The sequence below is a fragment of the Odocoileus virginianus genome, chromosome 25 (assembly GCF_023699985.2).
Source record: "Odocoileus virginianus isolate 20LAN1187 ecotype Illinois chromosome 25, Ovbor_1.2, whole genome shotgun sequence".
NCBI lineage: Eukaryota > Metazoa > Chordata > Mammalia > Artiodactyla > Cervidae > Odocoileus > Odocoileus virginianus.
The window spans coordinates 17089839-17107831 of NC_069698.1; the positions used below are offsets into that span (position 1 = coordinate 17089839).

General features: G+C 35.7%; 1 protein-coding gene across 1 annotated transcript in view; it reads left to right on the forward strand.

Annotated features, from left to right (window-relative positions):
* Positions 1-17993, forward strand: part of PROS1 (protein S) — a 67897-nt gene that overhangs the window by 18196 nt on the left and 31708 nt on the right. Inside the window, exons 2-6 of the mRNA XM_070455039.1 lie at positions 6089-6246; positions 9332-9356; positions 13609-13695; positions 16399-16521; positions 16641-16772. Of these exons, the coding sequence (XP_070311140.1) occupies positions 6089-6246; positions 9332-9356; positions 13609-13695; positions 16399-16521; positions 16641-16772 (525 nt within the window). The remainder of the gene's footprint in view (positions 1-6088; positions 6247-9331; positions 9357-13608; positions 13696-16398; positions 16522-16640; positions 16773-17993) is intronic.

Consider the following 17993-nt stretch of genomic DNA (forward strand, 5'->3'; position numbering starts at 1 on the left):
TTACAGAATACTTTTTAAAATGTTTTTCCAATCCTTAATATAACAATATCAGAAGAATTAGTTGCTCAGCAGTGTAGTCAAGGCTATGGTTTTTCTGGTAGTGGTGTACAGATATGATAGTTGGACCTCAGTAAGAAACAAATGTGAAATGTAGAGAAGTGTATTAGCTAGTATGTTAGCTCTCTTAAAAAAAAATAAACTTTACTTTAAAAGAATAGACGTATAACATATGTACAAACATAACATTTGTTTCTTAAGGTTAACACAAGCTTTTCTGAAAGTTGTAATAATTATGTAGCCTGATGAATGCCTAATTAAAAATCTATCTTTGGTTTTTTCTTAGTCCTTGCAACCTTCATATTTTTAATACCCCTCCTCAATTGTAAATATTCTATTGTATAAATCTTTATAATAAAAATCAAAGATTTTTACACTTAATATGTGATGATTAATTTTTTCACTCTTTAAACTTTTTCTTTTATATTAGCGTATAGCAGATTAACAATGTTGTGGTAGTTTCACGTGAACAGCAAAGGGACTCAGCCATACATACACATGTATCCTTTCTCCCTCAAACATGTGATTATTTAAAATAAAATTTGTAAAATAAAATTTCCCATCATTATTAACTAATGGTTTTTCTATATCATTTGGAAAATAGCAACTTCCTATATCAATCAAAAATAGCAATTCTATTTTTCGCAGTCTATGTGTAAGCAAAACATGCCATTTCAGCATTTGAGAGATGGGAGGCACAATTACATCTCAAAGTGTTATCTAATTGTTCTGTTTGTACACTGGATGCCATTTCCCTGACCCTGTCCCACGCTGAAGAAGAAACAAAGATTCAAACACTCTGCCAAACCAAACGCTAGCCTAAAATTCCCTTCTCAGATCCGTTCTTTTAGGGACACTTTTTCATTCTTGGGATGCCAAGAGAGGCTAAAAGAAGAGACAGAAAGCAGAATTTAAAAATACAAGTTTTAGGAGGGAGGAATGTGAGAACTATCTCTGCAAAGGTAAGAGAGCAGAATGAAAGAGATTCAGAGGATGAACCAGCCTGAAGTTTGGGTCTCCTCCACCTGCCACCTCACCTACATCTGACTGATTGGTTTCGGACAAACTGCAGTTCTGACCCCTCTAAACAGAAGATAGCAGGCTTGGACACCTAAGTGGAAAAGGGGCTTTTAACGTTTTTCTTTAACTCTTGATGTAGGTCAAGTTGAATTGAACAGTGAGGGAATTTTCCTGTGAGAAGAGGCAATGCTGAGCTTCCGTGAGGGCTCAGCTGTGAAAGAATTCGCCTGACCTGCAGGAGATGTAGTTCTGTGGGTGTGATCCCTGGTTGGGGAAGATCCCATGGAGAAGGAAATGGCAACCCACTCCAATATTCTTATCGCATGGACAGAGGAGCCTAGTGGGCTATGATCCATGGGGTCTCAAAGAACTGGACATGGCTTAGAAAGTAAACCACCACCACCACGGAGGCAATGCTAACTCCACTATCCTTATGACAGGTGTTAAATGAAGTATGTACCAACAACAATAAATTAATTTTTGTTGTTAATCAAATATATGCTGAAAAAAATTTTTGCTCCCACAGAAAACATTGAGGGAGTCAGAGGTTATGTTATTGACATAATTGTTCAGCTTCTGTGGTTGTTACTGTGAAGGGATGACTCAGATAAGGTAAAAAATCAAGCAGATTCAGTCATGTTTCTAATCTCGGACTACCCATAACTAAACGTAACCTAAAAATTTAAATCTGAATGTAACACTTTTCAAGCATGTTAGTTGGCTTTTCACAAGGATTTTCTTGAAAAACTTCTGAATCTAAAAGAAGTGAACCAAATTATTAGAGACAATGTGCTGATGCAAAAAGAGGATGGGTTTTGGAGCCAGGCTTGATGAACTTTGTTCTCAGTTATGTTAATTTGGTAAGATTAAACTCCACTTCTCTGAGTTTTAGTTTATTGTATGTTTAACAGTGAGATAGGGTTAATAGGAGATAATACAAAAAAAGCATTTATGTGCTTATGGTGCCATACTTAATATTATCATTAAGAATCATAATGATTAAGAATCTTATGATTAAGAATATTATGAAACTTTTTAGACACTCCTGCATGCCATCAGGATAGATATTTGGGGACAGATAGACTTTGAGCCAGTGATATGAACACTTCAGAACATATATTTGTCTCATCCTACAGTTCTGTAGTTTTAGTTTGGATCTGTGATGTCACATTTATATCTTTTTGACAAGGAATGGTAGATTCCTTTGAAAACACATTCTGTTAGATGAGTGGGTTGATTTTATAACTAAAAATACATGTCTTATATAAGATACCAAATGTGTCCACTACGCAACCACCTAATTTATTTTTTTTAATCCAGTCCATCGTGGGCATTTAAGTGGTAGAATGCATAGAAGAAAGAGCACTGGAGGATAGATATATTTAAATTCTTGTCCCCTGTACATCAACAGATGAGTGGATAAAGAAACTGTGGTACATATATACAATGGAATGTTACTCAGCCATGAAAAGGAACACATTTGAGTCCATTCTGATGAGGTGGCTAAACCTAGAGCCTACTATGCAGAATGAAGTAAGCCAGAGAGAGAAAAGCAGATATCATATATTAGTGCATATGTATGGAATCTAGAGAGATGGTATTGATGAAGCTATTTGCAGAGCTGCAGTGGAGATGCAGATAGAGAGAACGGACTTATGGACATGGTGGGGGAAGGCGAGGGAATGACAAATGGAAAGAGGAGCATGGAAACATATGCACCACCACATGTAAAATAGTCAGTGGGAATTTGCTTTATGATTCAGGGAACTCAGACTGGGGCTCTGTGACAACCTAGAGGGGTGGCTTGATGTGGGAGGGGGATTCAAGATGGAGGCTCAAGAGAGAAGGGATATATGTGTACTTACAGCTGATGCATGTTGATGTATGGTATTAACCAACACAATATTGTAAAGTAATTATCCTCCAATCAAAAATAAATTTTTAAAATAATTTTTAAAAAAATTTAAAAAAATTTTTTAAAAAGCACCACTTTGTAGCTCTATGATCTTGAAAAATACATGTAAGTTCTTTCAGCTCCAGTTTCTTCAATAAGAAAATGGAAGTGATAATTCTATCCTGTAGCATATTTTGTTATTTATGTAGGATCAAATGAAATCACTAATATGCACTTGAAAGTTATTGCACACTATCCCAGTTGAAAGTATTATTGGGTTGAACCTAGGTAAACTAAAACTTGCAAATTCAGACAAATTTATTTAGACAGAATCATTTTTTAAATTATTAGCTTTCTTATCCTTTAGGTCAGAGGTGTAACATTTTCATTTTTAATATTCCTCTCATTATCAGAGATAATGAAACTTTTCCCTCTTTTCTGAGAAGCAGTAGCAAATAGTAGTGGATGGTTGCAGGTCTGAGCATTGGGGTGCCTATGATCTAAGTTGTACTTTTTTTGTTTATAAGCTTAATAACTTAGAGCAAAGATCTTGTATGCTCTGGATTTTCATCATCTCTATAGTAATGGGGTTTACTATATTTTCTTCTGTTTTTATAAATTTATGTGAGCATTTTTTAAAACTATCACTTTAGTTCTCCCTGACAATTGAGAACCTCCCCAAAGATAAGTATAATATGTGTTACTACACATGGACTGTGTCATGCAATAAGGCTCTTATAGGGAAAGAGATATTCTTAAATATCAATATTAACCTCTAAATTCTAAAGTTTGATATTCTGTAAGGAAGAAATGCTAAGGAGTGACATTTATGGTTTGTTTTCCAATTGCATCTGACCTTGATTATTTTGTTATTACATCAGTATGTTCATCTTTAATACAAAGTGTTATTGTTTTCCTCAGAAAGGCTAACATATTTTCTTTGACATTCAGAAAGGCTTCCCTGGTGGCTCAGATGGTAAAGAATCTGTCCGCAGTGCAGGAGACCTGGGTTCAATCTCTGGGTTGGGAAGATCCCCTGGAGAAGGAAATAGCAACCCACTCCAGTATTCTTGCCGGGAGAATCCCCATGGACAGAGGAACCTGGTGGGTTATAGTCCATGGGGCCACAAAAAGTCAGATATGACTGAATGACTAAAGCTTTCTTCTTTTCAGAAAGGCCAAGTTTTTGCTATATTTATTATCAGGTAGCATGCTTAAGACTATTTCAAATAAATAAGTTAATTTTAATCTCACACCCTTTCATTGTTGGTTGGGCTGCCATTTATCAGTTAGCAATGCACTTGGAGGCTGGCATGCTCACAGAATAGCATCTTTTAGATGCACACAGCCTTAATTTATCTTGATCTTGAGCAGCAGTAAAAATTATGAGAGATATTGTAAAAATATTCGATGTAACTCAAACACCTTTGTTAGTTAATTATCACATTTAAACTTCTGTTTTGTAAGTGAGGAAACCCGTATAAAACTAAAATAAATAAACATAAATCACTCTTGAAAGGTGTTCAATTATCCAACTCATAATTATAGTAAGTGTTGATTACTTAGTCCTTTTGCTGTTCTTTTTCTTCTTTCTATTGTCAACTTTTGATTTTTCTATTCCTTATTATATGCTGGGTTATGAGAGAAATAAGAGAAAAAGTAATCTAGTTATTTACGTTATTTGCTTATCTTTCTAGTGAAAGATAAGCTTAAAAATCAGGATTAAAAAATTTGTTTGTAGATCTTATGTGATTTAAAATTTTTTCATTAAGAAACAATATTCTATTCATATACTAAAATGATAAAGCCCAAACTATATTTTTCATTATTTTCTTCAAATATAACTGCAGATGATAGCTTGAGTGTCTTTCCAAACTCTTTTCTCTGTGTTTGTCCACCTGATATTTACACATCTACAAGTATGGCTGGTATGTATAGGATTATGCTATACATGAGGCATCTATAATTTGCACTTTTCAATTTAATAATATACCTTGGAGACCTTCAGTGCAGTAGTATCTTCCTTCTTTTACATTTTTGCAAATCTATTAGGCAAAAGTCTGATTGCTTTAAAAAATTTGTGTTGAACATCTTCTCACATGTTTATTGGCTACTTTAACTTTTCTCTGTAGTGACGTTTCCATATTGTTTTGTTTATATTTTATTTACAGTTTTTATTTTGTTTTTAACCTTGCACACATGGCTTCTTTACTTTCAGCCGACATTGCAGGAGATACAGGAGATGGCGGGTTCCATCCCTGGGTCGGGAAGATCCCCTGGGGGAGGAAATGGCAACCCACTCCAGTATTCTTGCCTGGAGAATCCCATAGACAGAGGAGCCTGGCGGGCTACAGTCCAAAAGATTGCAAAGAGCTGGACACTACTAAATGACTGAGCACACATATACACTGCACACATACCTGTATTGGTTGCCATATTGTATAATTTTTTATTTAATTTGCAAAATTTGTTTATAAATTCTAGTTGTTAATCTGTTGCTTGATGTTGAACTTTGTTATTTTTATCATCGTCAACTGCTTTAAATTTTTTATATACTCAAAGTTACCATTTTTTTTCTCTTTGCCTTCTGTATTTTGTGCTTTGCATACGGTCGTCCTTTTGCCATGGGTTTTTATTTTCTTGTTTGTATAGATAACCAGGTGTTTTAGCCTATCAAGTATCTTTCAAATAGCTGATTGGACTGTACTCCTACATTTCTCAGAGATCACACAAGTTTTCCATTAAAACTGACAAGGTTTGTTACTCTAACTTTAAAGATGCTGTGGCTATGTGACTTTTGACAATCATTTCAGCATGATGCTTTTTCCAACAGTCATAATGAGGTAAACATTGAATTTTCGTTAGTTATATTTGGTCTCAAGCATAAACTTGAACAATTTGTGTAAATCATTAGATAAGTGCTCCAGCTACACACCAAACTGCTCTTTGGGTTGTTAACCAAGGGGCATATGTAACTGCATTTTCCCCCTCAGTTTAACCCTACTTTGAATGTCATGCAATTTACAGCCAAAAAATTATTTAAATTCTCATGTTCAAAAAATATTTTAGGTGGAGAAATGAAAGATCTGTTCATGTAAACATATTTTGTTCCTTCAGTTTTGTCAAGGCAACATGCTTCACAAGTCCTGGTTAGGAGACGCCGTGCAAATTCATTGCTTGAAGAAACGAAAAAAGGCAATCTTGAAAGAGAATGCATTGAAGAACTGTGCAATAAAGAAGAAGCCAGGGAAGTCTTTGAAAATAACCCGGAAACGGTAAGAACTCATGAAAAGCGGTCAGTTAGTATACTTAGACATATAGCTACAGACGGAACATTTCTAGTTTTAGTCTGTGTTCCCTTGTGTTCCTTTTTAAAGTTAATGATTGTGTTTGTCACCTTCTGTGGGCTCAGTCCACTCACCAGTGCAGGAGACACAGGAGATGCGGGTTTGATCCCTGGGTCGGGAAGATCCCCTGGAGAAGAAAATGGCAACCACTCCAGTAATCCTTGCCTGGAAAATCACGTGGACAGAGGAGCCTGGTGGGCTGCAGTCCATGGGCTCCCAAAGAGTTGAACACAGCTTAGCAGCTGAACAACGACAACAGTATCACCTTCTGCATTTTCCCACTGAAGCATTTCAGGAGGAAGTACCTTCAAGGGTGGGCTTGTTAGGGAAATACTATTTGCCAAAAGCAGTATGCGCTGACCAAACTATAACTCGGTTATACCTAATTATCACAAATAGCATGAATTTCATGGTTTGTAACTACTTTCTCCCAACCAGTATTTTGTACTGTTGGGTGACGGGAAGGCATCTCTAGTGTGTGTGTATGTGTGTGTGTAACTACATCGTTATCACTATGCTTCATTAATTCTCTCCATTGGCATTTTTAACTAAGCTTTAGAAAACAGGACCTCTAATTCAGAGCTTGGTACATAATAGGTATTCAGTGAATGCTTACGGAAGAATTCATTTCAATACTGTGTTTCCTAAGAACACTTTTAATTTATTCCATAAACTCTTGGGAAGTTTCCTGAGCCCACTTTAAATCATCAATAATCCCAGGGGTAGAATTTATATCTTTAGTGCATACATTTTTCCAAGTTAGTCTAGAAAACTCTAAAGATCCCTAAATAGCTTACAGAAATAAGAGACCCTCAGACCTTATCTTTAGCCCCCTAATTCTCCTAGAGAAGCCTTTCTCTAACTTGTTCTGTGGGTAGCAAGAATATAAATAGTGCCTCTAAGAATTAGGATGAGGGTGACCTTGAGCATTAAAATTTGATGACCTTTGGGGTTACTCTAGATTTTTTTTCCTGGAATGAACTGTATATCCAAAAGAAAACAAGGGAGGCATGTGTATCTGCATATGTGTCTTCAAATACTTCCCTTACTTCTGACTTAGCTCCTGGGACCATGAAACTAGATAAGCTGTAACAAGCAGGAACCATTTGTCTATAGTGAGAGAACTTGTCCAGAACAGTAATAACTTGTGTTTTCTGGGATTACCCTTTAATCCTCTTACCTCCACATACTCTAATAGGTTCAAAGGGAATTTTTCCCAAGGTACCCATTTTTAACACTCTCCAAGATTGAAACCAAATGTTTCTCTTAGTTTTGCTGTCTTTTGTGGAAAAGCAATTGACAAGGCAAAAATATTTTATTTCACACAAGGTAACAGTGTACTCTTACTGTGTAGGAAGCAAGTACACACACCACACACATATACATAAATGTTTCTTTTTATTATGGAAACTGAAACTATATCCCAAAGTAGCGACTAAGCTTCCCTTTTCAGTGATTATCAACCATCTGCTATTCTTGTCCTGACTATTCTGTACCCCACTCACTCTAATTTTTGTTTTGTTTTGCCAGAACATTTTAAGACAAGCCTGCGTGCCCAAGATTTCATTTTATTATATCACCCATCAGTCCTTAAGCATGTATTTCTGACACTAAATATGTTCTCATAGTTTAACCTCTGAGTGGCAAATGGCCAATGAGACAGAAGACGCATGGAGGGGAGGGAAAGAGTGGAGAAAAGAAACTCATTTATATACTTCCTCTCCTCCACTCATTCTGATAATGGTGTTACTGATAGAAGAAAAAGAGATGATAGTGAGAGTGAGGAAAAATGGGAGAAATGAAAGAAAAAGCATTTGTTATTGTTTCTGACTTTCTTTCCGTTCCCAAACACTCCCTGTCTACATCCCTCATACCCTAGTCCACACTCCCAGTCACCACCTTTTTGCTTAGACCCCCAAGTAGTCCTTTCCCCATTACATTATCTCATGTTGAACCCATTCATCGTTACCTATGTCCTGGCTTTTTTCTGTAGAACAGGGGTTCCCCAACCTCTGGGATCTAATGCCTGATGATCTGAGGTAGAACTGAAGTAATAAAAACGGAAATAAGATGCACAATAAACGTAATACATTTGAATCATCCTGAAACCATTCCCATTCCCTTGGTCTGGAAGAAAAATTGTCTTCCATGAAACCGGTCCCTGGTGCCAAAAAGATTGGATATCGCTGCTATAGAGGACAATATCAATGTCTGAATTGCTTAGTGGTTGGATCTCATTCTTAGAAACTAGTAAATAAGTGTTGTGTAGGTTTATATGTGAGAGGAGGAAGGAATAAGAACTTTAATTGTATCCTGGATGAAAGTTATGCTCTGTACTTGAGGTTGTTTTTGTGTAGAAACGTTGGCTTCTCATGAGGAGTTCTTATGCTATTAGATATTTTATGGTTTAAGAAGGCTTTTGTGAAGCAGCCTGGGACCTTTCCATCAGAAATTCATTGTTAACATTTTTCTCCTTTTGGTAAAGTGTATTCCTTAGTCCAAATTACTGATTTACAGATAAATTTATTGGTACATCACCAGTTTATAAGTAAGGTATTGCATGTACATAAGATGCTAAAAGATAAATGTCCACTTCAATTCAAATTATGTTATTCAGCAATTAATCTAGTGCATGTGTAATCAACATGATGTCAAATATATCAAATGGGTATCTAATCATCATGGAAAAATTAAAGGATTTACAAAAAGGGGGCATATGTAGTCACATTTAACATCTTCAATGGAACCTGTTTTCAGTTTAGAATTCTTTGAAGCATGATTTAATTGATCAGTATTGCTTTAAGCCTAAAAGCATTTTATTGTCTTAATGCTATTAGCCATATACTTCTGGTATACCTTTTACGATAGAAAAAATGTTATATTGTAATGTGAAAATGACAGTTATATGTAATTTATTGCATCTTTACTATAAAAACATGTTTTAAAATTAAATGTTAACTTTATAGTGAAATTTAGCTTTGTTAAGGTATATTTTTTCTTTTCTTTTTTCTAGGAATATTTTTATCCAAAATATTTAGGTAAGTTTAAAGGATCTCAATCATATAATCTTAGAAATGATAGGAACTTAACTATGATAAGGTCCAATCCTCCATTTATATATATTCCACCCCGTACAATTTCATTAGCCTTGGGAGTAAGATCTCATTCTGTATGCAGATTTGCTATCCTTGCTGTCTTTTTTTTTAAAGACATGTAGCCAACTTTCACTTTTCTTTGCCTATCTTATTTGGCAGCATAATAGAAAAGCCAAAGTCCTAAGAAAAATAATAATAATATGATGTGGGCTGTAGTCTCAGGCCTAAAAGTTTCAGCTGTGTCAGATTAGGCAACTTATTTAACTTTTTAGTTTCTGTATTACATTATGTTATAACTTTATTTTCTAACTTCAGAGCTATTGGGAATACCAAATAAACACATGAATTAGATAGATTTTTTAAAAATTATGTCGAATTTTCTTCAGATGTAAAGTAGAATTCAACCGATTTATATAGTTGAAAAAAAAAGTATGACTTTTTTTACTATGACTTATTTTTGATTGACATTTTATATTTTGGTCTTTATTTGGTTATATGTGATGAATTCCACCATTGAGAACAGAAATGCTCTACCTTAGTTAAAACCTTTTTGTCCTTTGATGTGTATATTTTGTAGGCCAGTGTTCCTAATTGGGAAAAAGAAATGTTTATAATCCTGTCTCTGGTAAACCTAATAATAATTTCAGTAATTACCACAGCTCATGCTGGGAGCTCCTTACAGTGAGATAATGTCATCCAAGAAATTAGATCCCTATTACGTATTTTTTGGACAGTGTTTGCATTTAGAGTTGTAAGAGTTCAGGAAACATGTTAGTCTATCCACATCCTCCATGCACTGCACTGAAACCATGGAATTTGGGCAAAAATACTCAGGGCCTCATTATATAAAGCTAACTTTTTATTTTTATTTTTTTTTAAAGGTAAGTTTTTAAATTGTGTTCTTTTCCTTAGAAAAGAGCAAACAACTCTGCCATCTGTGTAGGCCTGTAAAATATCACCTGATTAAATGGATGATTAAATTTATGAGAGAAAAACTTCTTGGGAAGAATGCTACATTCTGAGCCAAAATGTAAACATCAGAAATAGCTTTTAGTTTTTAGTTCTTGCCAAACTGGTGGATTAGTTCAGACTGCTGACTTCTCTTAAAATCGTCTCAAAAGAAACAATAGCTATTCCAGGCACTAATAATAACAAAATATAATGGAAAAAAAGGTCAAGAAATGTGAGAAGTCCATGGATAGACTGAAGGCTGCCTGACCCACTGTGTCTGTGGAGACCTGGGGTGCTGACTTCTGCTAAGAGGACACTTTGGGTATTTTCAAAAGAACCTGAGCATTTACATCAAGCAAATTCTTAAAAGTACAACAGAGAAAACCCTGAGTAACAAAAAAATAAGGAAATAACAAAAATAGGGGTGGAAATAAGTTAAATGGAAAACAAAGAGAGGATTAACAGAGGAAAATCTCATTCTTCGAAAAGGCAAAGTAAGGGAAGTAAGTTAGATGAACCTCTGGCAAGAAGAAACAAGGAAAAAGAAAAAAAGGGAAAGAAGAAATACCAAAACACAAAATGTAGATTAAAGGGGGGAACTACTATAAACCCAACACAGATTGGATTTATAATCATAAAATAAAGATGATAAAATAAAATATAATCATAAAATGTTACAAAAGATAATCATATGACAATATGGGTATAGGAGCTGTCATAGTCTAGAACCAAGATTTCTTTCTAGTGTGTTCTGTCCTGACCACTTGAAGTTTTCCTGAAAGTGCCTCTTTCTTAGGCTTCCCTCCATGATGGCCCAAGTTTCTATTCCTAGTTCCAGTTCTTGGGAGAGCTTCTGCTTCAGTCTACAAAAGCTAATACGATCTCTTTCCAGTTCTCACCTTTCTACTCATTCTCTCCCACTTCCCGCATTCCTGTTGGACAACAAGAAGGAGAAATGGGAAAGTAAGGGATAGGATTACACTGCTTTGAGTAACCAGGCAACTCACTCTTCACGCTGTAATTCTAAAAAATTTAGAAAAAAAAAATTCCAAAAAAATGTTATCAGTGTATTAGTAAGGACTCGTATATAAGGTGGTTTATGGGTTAAACGTACTTTGTGGTCTGGCCTGGGGTCCTAATCATCATATGAAGCATTTCACCTGAGTCTCTAGCTTAAGGATTTCGAATTTTGGCTATCAGATTTGTCCAGAACTGCAAAATGAGGCTTTCTTACAAGCCAGAATCCTAATGAAATGTTTACACTAGAGTAAGATAATTCTGAGAGTGGGTGATTCAAGAGGAGGAACAAATGAATTCAGGGAAAGAATACTCAAGACCTAAGATTGCCTAGGTCTCCAGAAAGACTACAATGTAAGTATAAAGTATTGTTTTTATGGGAAAACATTATAACCTACCTTGGTAGGCTAAATAGTGACTGCCCTCCTCCAAAAATATTCATGACCTACCTTTAGAACCTCTGAATGTTACCTTGTTATTTTTAAGTTAAGGATCTTGAGATGAGGACATTATTTAGTATAGTTATAAATGTTCTTATATAAGGGAGGCAGGAGATCAGATTGGTAGTAAGATATATATGACAATAAAGCAAGAGTTGAGAATGATACGAGATTGGAGCCATGAACCAAGGAGTGCAGGTAGCTTGTGGAAGCTGAAGAAACAGAGGAAATAGATTCTCCCTTAGAGTCTTTAGAAGGAACACAGCCCTACCAACACCCTGATTTTAGACTTCTGATCCCTGTAACTGTAAAAGAATAAATTTGTGTTATTTTGAGCTGGTGACATTGTGATGATTTGTCACAAAAGCAGTAGAAAAGGAATATACACACAGACTTCAAAATGAGCCTTTGCACCACCTGTAATAAACTGTGTTCTCCAAAGATGACTGCAAAAATATTTCCCATCTCACATATTCTTCTGCAATGTCACCTTGCCACTTTCCCATCACTATGTGGAATCTATCCTTTTCCCCCTCCCCCAAATCTGGGTGGACCCTGAGACCACTTTGATCAATAGACTGTGATGGAAGTGACACAGTGCCTCTTAATTGGCCTGGCAGCTTCGTTCTTCTTCCTCTTGGAAGCTAAGTACCACGAAAGCAGTGCCACTTTAAGACTGCGTACTCAGGGAAACGCAACCATGTGGAGAAGCCCTGAAGCATGGCACATACCGTGTGGAGACAGAGATGCCAAGAAGCCTGCGCTGTTAAACGTGTGAGTGAAAAGTCATCCAGAAAGTGGGTCTTCCAGCCCCAGCCACCCTGACTGGTCCTGTGTGCAGCAGAGACAAACAGTTTAAGTAAATAAACCCTTTCTAAATATTTGATACATAAATCATAAGTAATATAAAATGATTATTTTATAAGCCACTAATTTTGGGAGTCTTTACTCAGCAAAAGATAACCAAACACCACCTTTTTAGTGGGTTAGTGACTATCTGTACCTGTCCTGGGAAATGCTATGGACAGGAGGCTAGTGGGCTACAGTCCATGTGGTTGCAAAGAGTTAGACAGAACTTAGCAAGTGAGCATTTACAACTATCTGTACAATGAACTGATATATACAGTGTTGTCTTCAGTGGCTGTTAAGAAATGTTATGTTGTTGGTCTTAAATGACCCCTGGTTAAAGTCCATACGTATTTTATTTCTATTTTTCATCTTATTTCTGCCAGATGGCTGGATCTAATTTCACAAAGTTGTATTGAGAAATAAAATGAATAAAGTAAACCTGCTTTGTAATATTAATTGATACAAACATTATTTTATTAATTTCTATGCAACATTGGAAGAATTGGAAGTTGCCTACAACAACCAGAAACACTAACTCATTCTATTCACTTAATAATAGACAATTTCTAAATTAGGCTCTGGTCTACAAATTTGATGGTGATTTTAGGTCTCTGCTACAGAATTAAGAACATAGATTTATGTGGCAATAAATTTCTTTGGTAATCCAAGATATTTTCCCCTTCTAGCTTTAAGGTTCTTTTCCAAAGAGAAGCTTCTATAAATATGTTTTTTATGATTGTGTATATATTGCAATCTTGCTTGTAGATTTTTGATTTTTCAAAAAGGTGGATGGAGACATTTAGGATTGGCATTTTGATTGCTGAATCATGTCAATACACAGAAGCATAAATATCCTTTTGCTCTGGATAATTTCTACCATGATTTCAAATCAAGTGAAGTACATCAGCTCTAAGATGACACTTGTTTGTCTTTTACAGGTTGTCTTGGCTCTTTCAGAGCTGGGTTATTCACTACTGCGCGTCTGTCAACTAATACTTACCCTGACCTGAGGAGCTGTGTCAATGGTAAACACTTCTACCATCAATTTAAAAAACAAAATGACAAAAACCTGCAAGTAAAGTATACCGTATAAATATAACTGCGGCTTAAAAATCAACAAATGAGCCTTGAAGAGCTGGCTGTAGGCCACGTGAGGAGGTTTTCTCAAAATACATTTGAGGAATAGTGTTTTTTTGGGGGGAGGGGCATGCCACATGGCTCTAGCGCTGGATCAAATTGGCCAAATAATTATTTCTTTCAGTGTTTATTTGTTTATTATTCACTTATTTTAAACTTTTAAGTATCATGTAATGTGTATGTATCAGAAATGTACAAGATGAATTCTTTTCGTTTTGGCCATGTTGCACAGCTTGTGGGATCTGAGTTCCCCCACCAGGGATTGAACCCAGGCCACAGCAAGGAAGATCCCTAACCACTGGACTGCCAGGAAACTCCCAGAAGGAATGTGTTTTTAGATGTAAATGTGCTTAAAATGAATTTTCTAGCTTATTTTTAAATTGAAGTGGTCCTTGTTTGCCAAGCTTTATTTACATCATTGGCTTCAGAATTTTATTCCCAAGAGCTTTTTGACTGTTGTTGCATAATCATGTACTTATGCCCAAATGTTACAGTTGACTAATAGATCACAGGGGAGCCACATTTATTTTTCTGACTTTTGGTATAAATGTGGAAATGTGGAATTATTGGTATAATTATTGGTATACCACATTTGGTATAAATGTGGACATAAATGTGTAAAATATTGTGATATCAAATTAGCCTTTTCCCTCTGAAGTTCACATAAGGCCTAGTGATAAATCTGGTAAATTATTTGTCTCTAGTTTATCAATTTCCTGACATGCAGAGACAAAGGTGAAATTGAAACATGTAAATTGGGATGTTTGTTCAGTGAATATTTTACATGCAGCATTGGTACTATTGAGATATTCACTTATCTGCATTTTCTATAATTCAAAATTAGTTGTAACTTCACAAGTAAAACAGTTCACCTGAACATGTATATTTAATTCATACTTTATTTTTTTAATTTACCAAAGGACAGAAAAATAATTTTATAATTTCTTGACTAACCTGTTTTCTATTATTTTAACTAATATCTGGACTTCCCAGATATCCCAGTGGTACTGAATCCGCCTGCCTATGCAGGAGACACAAGAGATGTGGGTTTGATCCCTGGGTTGGGAAGATCCCTTGGAGTAGGAAATGGCAGTGCACTCCAGTATTCTTGCCTAGAGAATTCTCATGGACAGAGGAGCCTGGTGGGCTATAATCCATGGAGTCACAAAGAGTCAGACACGACTGAGCAACTCAGCACACACACATAACTAATACCTAATAAATTGCTAATAATTTTCAGAAAACTTGCTTTCATGGGGACATTTTTTGAAAAGTTCAGTGATTAGATTTTAGTTAAAATAAAATTTTGTTTTTGTTTTTGTTTTTTTTTGCAATTAACAGTTTGCTTTGCTAACTTAAGGAAAGGAAAATGTAAAAGGAAAGATGAAAGGACTTTTCAGAGTTGGCTAGGAAGGCTGGAGAAACAGGTATGGGAATATGCAGGAGCCAGGAACCATTGCAGTGTCTAGTGAGGCTAGAGAGACCATAAATAAATCAAGAAACAAATGGGTGTATCATTTAAGATAGTGATAAAGTGCTGTGACGTTTTATGAAAGAAATATCCTTGCCTTAAAAATCACAGTATTCTGCTGCCTGTTGCCCAGTGTCTGAAAACCATTTGACTAGAGTTCTGTCTGTTTAAAGCAGGAGAATAAATCTGGTCCCTGTTATTCTGTTCTGTGCTTCGTCACTCAGTCGTGTCTGATTCTTTGGGACCCCATGGTCTGTAGCCCACCAGGCTCCTCTTTCCATGGGGATTCTCCAGACAAGAATACTGGAGTGGGTTGCTATGCCCTACTCCAGGGGATCTTCCCAAGCCAAGGATCGAACCCAGGTCTCCTGCATTGCAGGCAGATTCTTTCCAGTCTGAGCCACCAGGGAAGGCCCTCTGTTATTCTATGTTATCCCAAATTGGAAGTCTCACATTTTTCTATTGGAACTGAATAGTTTTATTGTTCTGCCTGCCTCATGAAATTGTTTTAAGGATCAAATAAGGTGATATATAAAAAGAATATTAAATTGCAATTATTAACTACTGTGTATATTTGCAAATATAAAAGTAGTTGTGGGGCTTCCCTGGTGGCTTGGTGGTAAAGAATCCGCCTGCCAATGCTAGAGATAAAGGTTCGATCCCTGGTTCAGAAGGATCCCACATGCAAGTAGCAGCTAAGCCTGTGCACCACAGCTATTGGGTTTGTGCTCTAGAGCCTGGGAACTGCAACTACTGAAGCCCACAGTCAGTCTCTGCCCTGCAACTAGAGAAGCCTGGGCGACATCACTAGAGTAGCTGCTGCTCCCAGCAACTAGAAAAAGGTCCAAGCTCAGCAGCGAAGATCCAGCACAGCCAAAAATAAATAAATAAATAAAGTGATTTTAAAAAAGAGTGGATTTAAGCAAAAAGTAGCTTCCTTTTGCAGAAATAGTTATAAAAGTTTAATAGATCCATCTTTTTTCTTGAAATAGTATTTGAAGGACTAAGTATTTTTTCCCACATACCACCGACTTTGTTCATGAGATTTCTATTAAAGGACATAAATTTCTATTGTACTGTGGTGTGTTATAAAAATTAAATAGATATGTATTTCCTTTAGCCATTCCAGACCAGTGTAATCCTCTGCCATGCAATGAAGATGGATATTTGAGCTGCAAAGATGGCCAAGCGACATTCACTTGCATTTGTAAATCAGGTTGGCAAGGAGAAAAGTGTGAATCTGGTATGTATAGCATACCCAGCAGGTATGGGTATTTATAACATACCCAATCTGAATTGACTTCCTGAAAAGTTCTCAGAAGGCTTTATTACTTTGAAAGTACTCTGTTTTCTCCTTTTTAGATATAAATGAATGCAAAGATCCTGCAAATGTAAATGGAGGTTGCAGCCAGATTTGTGAAAACACACCTGGAAGTTACCACTGTTCCTGTAAAAATGGTTTTGTTATGCTTTCAAATAAAAAGGACTGCAAAGGTAAGAGTACAAAAGTAGAATAAAAAAAGATATTTTCTGTGTAAGAGCAACAATTCAGTTAGAGGAATTTCCCCAGGCAATTCTTGGAAAACTCGAGTTTTAAGTGTTTATAATAAGTATACATTATTATCCACCTTGAAGCTGGTGATTCTGATGGACTGCCTTTAGTTTATTGTTGATCGGGTATTTTTTTATTTCAGAGTATTTTGTTGTTTTCTTATTGTGCATGTATGTGTGTATTGATACATGCACATGTTTTAATGAAGAATTTCATCATATGGTGATAAAGTGAAGTTTTAATGCAAGTCTTCGCATACTACGGTATATGCAAAATCATTGTTGATCCTATTTCTTCCAGACTCTATAGTATTATAATTATTATTATTATATCCTTTATTTCAATAAGATCTACAGTTTACAAATAAATCACCACAATCCTTAGTAACTTCTTTCATTGTATTTTATATTTCCTTGTCAGAAATACCTTTCTAATTTCCAATATAAACCCTCCATCCTGCACCTCATTTCCTGTTGTGTTTTTGAAAAAGATGAAACTCTGGTTTTTCTTTTTCTTTATACATTTAAGATCACATCACATGTCATAACTTTTTAAAAAAAAATTTCAGACTTAAATAATTCCTGTCAGTTAATTTAGCTTTTTAAGTCATTTTGCTAGTGTGTTTCTTTTTAAATTTATTTACAGGGCAACAATGGAGAAACAGACATAGAGAATAGACTTATGAACACAGGGAGGGGGCGGAGAGGGTGAGATGTATGGAAAGAATAACATGGAAACTTACATCACCATATGTAAAATAGATAGCCAATGGGAATTTGCTGTTTGGCTCAGGAAACTCAAACACGGGCTCTGGATCAACCTAGAAGGGTGGGGTGGGGAGGGAGATGGGAGGGAGTTTCAAAAGGGAGGGGATGTGTATACACCTGTGTTTGATTCATGTTGAGGTTTGACAGAAAATAGCAAAATTCTATAAAGTAATTATCCTTCAATAAAAAAGATAAATTAAAAAAAAAAAACAAGAAATATTTTTTCCCCAAAATTTTGCCTTTCTTTTTTCTGCATGATATCTTTTCCATTAGATTGCTTAACTGTCTTTTACTAAATCTTCAGATATAAGTGCTAGGTATGTGGGTAACTAAACATGACATTTTCCAGCCTGGAGTTACCTTTAGAAAACGGAAGCAAGTTTTTCTTTCTTCTCT